General features: G+C 40.8%; 1 protein-coding gene across 1 annotated transcript in view; it reads right to left on the bottom strand.

Annotated features, from left to right (window-relative positions):
• trpc5a (transient receptor potential cation channel, subfamily C, member 5a) overlaps nt 1–8,679 on the bottom strand; it is a 219,471-nt gene that overhangs the window by 47,303 nt on the left and 163,489 nt on the right. The window contains exons 9-10 of the mRNA XM_050066698.1: nt 6,837–6,974; nt 1,637–1,835 (exon numbers count right to left, since the gene is read on the bottom strand). Of these exons, the coding sequence (XP_049922655.1) occupies nt 1,637–1,835; nt 6,837–6,974 (337 nt within the window). The remainder of the gene's footprint in view (nt 1–1,636; nt 1,836–6,836; nt 6,975–8,679) is intronic.

Here is an 8,679-nt window from a genome sequence, read left to right as displayed (position 1 = left end):
TGGAAAAACGTTGCCTGGTCTGATGAGTCTGGATTTCTGCTGCCACATTCAGATGGTAGGGTCAGAATTTGGTGTCATGGATCCATCCTGCCTTGTATCAACGGTTCAGGCAGCTGCTGGTGGTGTAATGGTGTGGGGGAGATTTTAATTTTTTAATATCTGCTTATACATGTTGACCTTAGCACCCTGTATGTTGGGTAATATTCCCAACACTCAGAGAAAAACATGATGTTCTGCAGTGTTGTGCAGGTCAGTAATGCATCTTCAAAGGTATTTCCCCGATTCTACAGATGTCTCCTGTCTGAACGGGAAAAATAAAATCCAGTGAGGAAGAAGAGCAGAGCGGAGCAGCACAGTCTGTGGGTTTAAACTCTGCTGTTGCCCTGGGGCAAACCTTTCGGTGTTCAGGGCAAACAGAAGACATCTGTCTGATCACAAAAACCCCTTTGAAGATGCAACTCACTGCTGTATAACAGTGAAAAAAAATTTCATTTTCTTTTTGTGTGAGCAATGCTATGTTACTGAATCACAGAGACAGTCTGACATCACATCCAGATGCTTTCAGCAGCTACGGCTGATCTGTGATGGACAGCAGCAGTCGGAAAATTCACAGCCAACCCTGTGATTAACAGACGACCAGCTCTACCTCCTCAGAGAAGAGACAATTCATTTAAAACAACGTGTCTGACAATGATTCAAAGTAACAACCTTAAGCATCCAGAACTGTAGCGCTCCTACAGTTCCCAGGATGCCTTGGAAATAGAAGCAGAAGGAGACAAGGCAAAACTAGAATTACCCCCTTTGTTGCCCAAGTTACAGTTACAGTTTACATCCTTGAGAGGCAAGGCGATTTTTGTTTTGTTTGTCTCCTAGGGTCTGGGATGTTATCTCCAACATAGGAGATAAACTTAAGGCAGATTTATACTTGTTCCTCTGCAGTTACATCTCCAAAACACTAGTTGTCGGTAGAAAACACACATTAAACACACATTAAACATGGCTTCATAGACACAATTTCAAACACAAGTACACAAATCAGCTTCACTATAACTCGCAGCATTCACAGACAAACACTTGTCTTTATCTGGACACATTTTCCCCACAAATACAACATGCTAATGTTATTAGCACAAGCCTATGGCATTTTACATTGTATATATTAGCCTGGTGGCTAGCAGACTTTTCCTCTACTCACTTGAAGCCAGGATAAATCACACACAAGACTTAAAATGCTATTTTTGTGGAGGCTTTATTGTCTTCACAATGTATTGTTTCTTATCTGTGAAATTAAAGTAAATAAAAGTTTTGTTTCCACTGAGGGAAATGGTTTCAGCTGACAGAAATAGACAGGAGGTCAGGTCACTGCGACGTGTAGTTACATTTCGGGGGAGGTGCATGTCAGGCTACGGCGTAGGGTAGACGTAGGCTCTGCGTCGATGCAGACGTATAAATCCTGCTTTAGGTTTTGGTCAACATTGCCTGCACCTTTTACCTTTTACCACTCTGGGCCTCCGTAGGGTTTTTTAATCTTGATTTATGGTAGTCTAATAAAACCTTTATTTGATTTTATCTAGTAATTTTAAATATCTCATTAGTTTCACAGGAGACTGAAAATGCATTTAGTTTCTGTACATACCCAGCACCCATGGGAGGATCATCCACTCGACGATGGTGGGTGGAGGTCCTTGCATGTGCAGGTTGGTGCGGGCGATGTGCTGCGAGGCCAGCAGCAGGAGGAAGAGGAAAGTCAGGTAGGACGCCGTGTGACAGATGAATTTGATGAAAGGCTTCTTGATGAAGCGTCCCAGAGAGCTCTTCGGAGCCAACAGGTAGATCTGAAGAGGGAGACACAGGAGTTGAAACAGGGACGGAGACGGAGAGGAGAAAGGAGGGAGGAGAAGAGAGCAAAGGAGGACAGAGGATGAAAGGAGGAGATTAGGGAGAAGAGAGATGAGGGAAGATCATAAGAAGGCGATGAAGATCGAGAGAAAGATTAACAGGTTTGTCCTTAAATGATCCATAATTACATCCCTTTGAGGTACAAAACAAAATGACACCAACTGAAGAGGCAGGAGGAGAAGAAACAGCACAGAGGGTTTAATAAGGAACCTAATGCTGCTTGTGTACTCCAGCTTTTTTCACTTCTGTTCGAACCGTGAAGCAGAGAGAACGAGATAGATTGTACATAAGTTTGATTGTGTTGATGCTCAGCCACCCATCACCTTGCATTGTTGGAAAGCTGTTACTGTTATTGCCAGCATTATTGCTGTTATGATGCTTGTTTACCGCTTGTTCTGCTCATCTACTCGCTCCTGGCAACCTCGACTTACTGAGTCATGCCAGCGAGGCTTTAAATGGAAATGAATAACAGAGAGATGGAAAGAAAGAGAAGGAGAGAGTTGTTTTTACATTATTAAGACGATATTAACTTAATCACATTAAGGGAATTCTCTGATTATTGACTGTAACCACTTTAAGTGAATTATCTGACTCTTATTAACAATACAGTCAGAGTAAACATAACTTAATGAACACCTGATTTCTTTGTCTTGTCTTGTGCTCTATTTAGTCTGCTTCATTTTGGTATATCAGGTCCTTGAACGCACCACAAGAGAGGCAAAACAGCGGGAAAAGAGGGAAAACTGTAACTCTGATCTCGGAGTAATCACTAAAGTTTACACTTTCCAAAAAACCAGATGACTTCAAAGGAATATTTCACGTGCAAAATGACATTTGCATCTTGCATACTCACCCGTGTTACTTTGAATATGTTAAGAAAAATTCAGTTTTTGTTGCATGCCTCAACGGTGAACGGAGAATCCAAAAAAGGCAAACAAACTCTGATTGACGCAGTGGTAGACCAGCAACTCCAGTGTTCAGAGAGGTTAAATTATGGTTTCTGTCAAAGGAGTCTGGTGGCTTTGGAGAGAGCAATATAACAGCTTCAGTTTCCCATTGAAAAAGTCTATCGGACAGCGAGGTAAAGTGGTAAAAGTACTCTAAATATAGCGCACACTTAGAGTGTGTAGGTGATTAAACAAATCCGTCCAGAGCAGTTCACTGCTTAGCTTCTGTGCTGACTTACATCTACTGCAGGTAATACACTGACTATGATAAGTATCAACATATAACTCAACTTCAAAAGATCCAACCTATCCCTTTAAACTTCATATTAGTCTATCAAGAAAATATTTCTGGTGCAAACTTTGTAAGTAATCAGTGCTGAAGATCAGAAAATTGTCACTTACTATGAAATGTGTTTAAAGGCATTCATATTTAAAATGTATCCCGAAAATACATCGCAAGAAGAAAAAAACAAACATTTCGATGTAGTTCACCTTGATACAATAGATGAATTCAGGTTGTAGGAGGAGGTAAACAATGCGCCAGTGCTGCGGTGGCATCTCACTTGTAAACCCACACAATAACCCTGTGATATATGAAAGGATTTTACTTTGAAATTTGCATTTGCCAAGAAACATGTCCAGGAGATCCAGAAGAATGTGTTACTATAGAATGGAAACACAGGCCTCAAATGGGATTAAAATAAAGGGTATAGTTTTAACAGACCCCCTGCTAGGTGGTATTCTCTCGTGTTTACTGGCTGAAATTCAGCTTTTAAACACATTTCTGATTTTTATTGAATGATGTGTTTCTTCTGCTTACAATGCAAGAAATGATGGATTACAACAACTGCACTTATGTACAACTTTGAGGTACTTGTACTTTGTTCCATTTAATGCTTTTATATGCATACTCTATAATCATATAATATAATACTAATCTATTATATAATCAACTAATAAATTATGATACAGTATTATGCACTAAGTTACCCAGTTGTATATAAAGTAGTTGAAATGAGCCCCACATTTAGCAACTGCAACACATCAGTGATGCAGCAGAAGATAGCAACAGACCACTGCTGGAGACCAACAGAAGAAGTTATTTTTTAACGACGGTTTGGGACATTTCCAGCCATGTTTGTTCCAACAGAACCAAGTAATTTTAACACCATGTCAGGACATTTCCAGCTGTGTCTGTTACGACAAAACCAGGTATTTTTTAACAACATATCGGGACGTTTCCAGCCTTGTTTGTTGCGACAATCCAGGGTTTTTTTATTGACAGGTTGGGACATTTCCAGCCGTGTCTGTAGCACCAAAATCTGGTATTTACCAAGGAAACATCAGGACATTTTCCGACATTTCTGGTGCGACAAAACTGGGCAGTTTTTGAAGACACGTTGGGATATTCCCAGTTGTGTTTGTTGCAACTAGACCAGGTATTTTTTTAAATGACATGTCAGGACATGGTACTGGTACTTATAGTGACATATCGTGACACTTCCAGGCTTGTTTGTTTGTTGCAACAAAACATTTCTGGTGCGACAAAACCGGGCAGTTTTTGATGACGCGTTGGGACATTCCCAGCTGTGTTTGTTGCAACAAACGGAGTATTTTTTAATAACAGGTTGGGACATTTCCAGCCGTGTCTCTAACACCAAAACCAGGTTTTTTTTTTTGAGACATCAGGATGTACCTAGATATTTCTGGTGTGACAAAACCTGCCATTTTTTATGACATGTTTAGACAACCTCAGCCTTGTTTGCTCCAACAAACCGAGTATGTCTGACAACATGTCGGGACATTTCTAGCCATGTTTGTTGCGACAAGACTGGGTAGTTTTTACCAACACGTTGGGACATTTCCAGCTGTGTTTGTTGTAACAAACCAGGTATTTTTTAATGACAGGTTGGGACATTTCCAGCCGTGTCTGTAACACCAAAACCAAGTATTTTTTAATGAGACATCAGGACATTTTCAGACATTTCGAGTGTGACAAAACTGGGCATTTTTTTGATGACATGTCGGGACATTTTCAGCCTTGAAACTGCGTATTCTTTAACAACATGTTGAGGCATTTCCAGCTGTGTCTGCTATGATAAAACCAGGTACTTTTAGTGACAGGTCACGACACTTCCAGGCTTGTTTGACGCAACAAACCCGTGGGGACATTTCCAGCCATGTCTGTAGCACCAAAATCTGGTATCTATCAAGGAAATTTTCAGACATTTCTGATGCGACAAAACCAGGAAGTTTTTGATGTAACGTTGGGACATTCACAGCCGTGTTTGCTGCAACAAACCAAGTATTTTTTAACAACATGTCACTTCCAGCCATGTTTGTTGCAACTAGACTAGGTATTTTCTTAACAACATGTAGGGACATTTCTTGCTGTGTCTGTTACGATAAACCAGGTATTTTTAATGAAACACCAGGACATTTCCAGACATTTCTGGTGTGACAAAACTGGGCATTTTATGATGACACGTTGGGACATTCCAAGCCGTGTTTGTTGTGACAATCAGGTACATTTTGACCAGAGGTCAGGACATTTCCAGCAGCGTTTGCTGCAACAAAACCAGGTATTTTTTAACGAACACCAAAAACAGGGGCAATTTTTGATGACACATTGGGACATTACCAGCCTTACCTTTGCAAAAAAAAAAAAAAAAAAAAGGATTTTTGACAACATGTCGGGACATTTCCAGCCGTGGTTGTTGCGACTAGACCAGGTAGTTTTTAACAAGACTTGTTATTTGTGACTAGACTGGGTATTTTTTAACAACATGTTGGGACATTTCCAGACTTGTTATTTGTTATTTGTAACTAGACTGGGTATTTTTTAACAACATGTTGGGACATTTCCAGACTTGTTATTTGCAACTAGACTGGGTATTTTTTAACAACATGTTGGGACATTTCCAGAATTGTTATTTGCAACTAGACTGGGTGTTTTTTAACAACATGTTGGGACATTTCCAGCCGTGTCTGTTGCGTCTAGACCGGGTATTTTTACTGATGTGTTGGTACATTTCCAGCCGTGTTTGTAGCAACCAAACTGAATATTCTAAGCCAAAACACAATCTTTTCCTAACTCCAATCAAATTGTTTTTGTGCTTAACCACATGGTCACAACATACAATCGAAATGTACGGAAACACACAGTTTCAACATATCTGCTACAAATGAAACATATAAATGTAACAAACCCGTGGTACGCAGAAACATACAATAACAACATTTTGTTTATTGCTCAAATATCCGGGTTAGAATGACCCGTGTTAACTCACACAGTGTTCTCCTAATGAGCAGTCTACTAATTTCTATTTCCTCTTTCAAACATCCTCATTGGCGTCTTAAAGACAATAACAACAGTCCCTCTGTTCACTGTTTGTTTTTAGGTCGAGCATTGTTGTCATGCTGCTGTCTCCTAGCAACAGCTCCTCCAGCCAATAAACGAAGAGTTTTGCTTAAATTGCTGCCTGGCAACAAATTTACTTTGAGGAAGAAACAGTAGTTTAGTTGCAGGAGCTTGTTTCCCCCTTCTTCCCTCCATCCCTCATTTCTGTCTTTTCATTTCATGTTTCTTTACTCACTCTTCTTCTGTCTGTCCGTACTCCCCTGCTTTCTTTTATCCTTTATTCTTCTACACATTCTCTCTTCCTTTATATCTTTTCTTTTGCTTTACCAATTTTTCTTTACCCCATCTGACCCTTGCTCCTTCTTTTTCTCTTCTTCTTCCCTCCCCTCCACTGATGCCTCCTTTATTTGTTTCCTATTTTCCACTCCTTACTTGCTTTCTATTTTCCTCATTCATTCCCCCCTCAGCTCTTCTCTTGCTCCCTCCTTTCCTCTCTTTCGTCCTGCCTCCCTTCCTCACACACCTCCGCTCTCCTGTGCGTCTTCCTAAAGTCATTTTCCATACTTTCTCCTTCTTCATCCCTTCCCCCTTTCCTTCCTCACACTCCCACTTACTCCCTCCCTCCATACCAGTGAGAAAACAGGAAACAGGAGTCCGATGATGAAGCAGGTGACCAGTTTGACGGCCCAGTGTCGTCTCCTCCAGCCCGGGAAGCCGTCGTACCACAGCGTTGCCAGCAGCTGCTGGCAGTTGGGCTGAGCCACAAACTGCAGAGACAGAGAGAAAGAGCAGGAGACGCACGGTTAGGAAACACAACTTAAGCGTAATGTTGTTTTTAATGAAGGACAAATGAGCAAAAACACCTGAAACCACAGCGTGACTTTGAAATCAGTGAGTTTACAGTACTTCCTGCTTTGATGAAAGCTGTTTTAATTGGCTCATATATCATTCAGAGGTATTTTCTGGGGTGTAAAACTGCTGATAAGAAACTGTGTCACCTTCAAAACAGAAATTTTAATTCTTGGTTTTAGTGGAGCTGAACTGTGCACAGCTTTTTCTTCGTACTGCCTTTCTCCTGACGGCTCATTGGTGTTTGTTTGATAGCTTGTGTCTTCAGGATGACGCCATCTGCACGTTGATGGTCTTCATACTGAAATGTTCACTTTTCCCTTAATTGTTTTTTCTATTGTAACAGCTCGTGCAAACGAAATAAACAGATCCTGCTTTGCATCCTCTAATTCTTTGCACAAACCTCTTTAAATTGCTTATTTACACATTATAAAGTAGACGACACTAAAAAACACTTGTGCCGAGGCTGCACTATTCTAAATGTGTTTGCTAAATTTGTGTTTTCTTTTCTTGTTTTTCTTTTCCCCTAAACTTTGGAATAGTTTTGCCTCTCACTATTTCAGTAGATTCATTATTTAGATTTCATTTGTCGACATTTTCTGCTTTTATTCACATTTTTTTTACCAAGTCGTCACTGCTTTTCCTGTGGGGATAGTGCCACGAAGAGCGATCATTTTTTTGTCGAGATATTGCTGCGTTTTCTGCCGCGATAATGCCACAAAATGTAGTTGTTTTTTAGCGAGCAAATGCTGCATTTTCTGCCTGGGATAGCTGCACGAAATGCATTTGTTTTTTGCATTTCCAGCAGAGATTGTGCCAGCAAATTCCAGTATTTCAAGCCCAAACATGCTCTTTCCCGAGCCATAACCAAGTGTTCATTGTGCCTCTACCTAACCACACGTGCATAAAATCATGTAAACAACGTAAACATCTGAGTAGCTCTTCATTTATCTCTGATCAAATCTTCTAAGACATCTATCATTCCTTTAAACACTCCACAATGAGCCTCAAACAGGTAAATCTGTCCGAGCGTTATCGCCCTCTGTGACCTGCGACGATAAACCAAAGGTTACTTCCTGCCCTGACACAAGTGTAGCTGCTCTGTTGTTCAGGTCGCTTCCATTTACATCTCATTACAGCTCATCCTCTAATACAGCTGGCATTACACCAGAGGCTGTTTGTCCCCGTCAGCCCTTCAGCTGCCCTCTGAGTCACCACCAAGCAGCTGACTCCTTTCTTTTTATCTCCTTTTCCTCTTTCCATTGTGTGCTTCCATGTCTTTCTTCCATCCCTCCTTTCTTCTCTCTCCACAGCTCTGTACCATTTCATCTCTTCAGCTCTCTCGCCAAGCCTTTCTGTCTTTCCTCTTCCTTCCCCGTCCTTTCTTCCGTCTTTTCTCATTATTTCTGAGTGATTAGTCTGCACTTGGATTGTAGAGTCTCATACTCTAAAAAGACTTAGGAGACAGCAGGTTATCTGTCACTCTGAGCGTGTGTGTGTGTGTGAGAGTATATAAAAAAGTGTGTTTTCCTATTAAACAAACAGCCTGTTTAATAAATGAGTGAAGCAAACATCCAGCTCAGTTCGGCACATCCACCTTCACACAAGGACACACGACTGAAC

The sequence above is a fragment of the Epinephelus moara genome, chromosome 17, assembly GCF_006386435.1.
Source record: "Epinephelus moara isolate mb chromosome 17, YSFRI_EMoa_1.0, whole genome shotgun sequence".
NCBI lineage: Eukaryota > Metazoa > Chordata > Actinopteri > Perciformes > Serranidae > Epinephelus > Epinephelus moara.
This window is presented reverse-complemented; position numbering and strand designations above follow the sequence as displayed.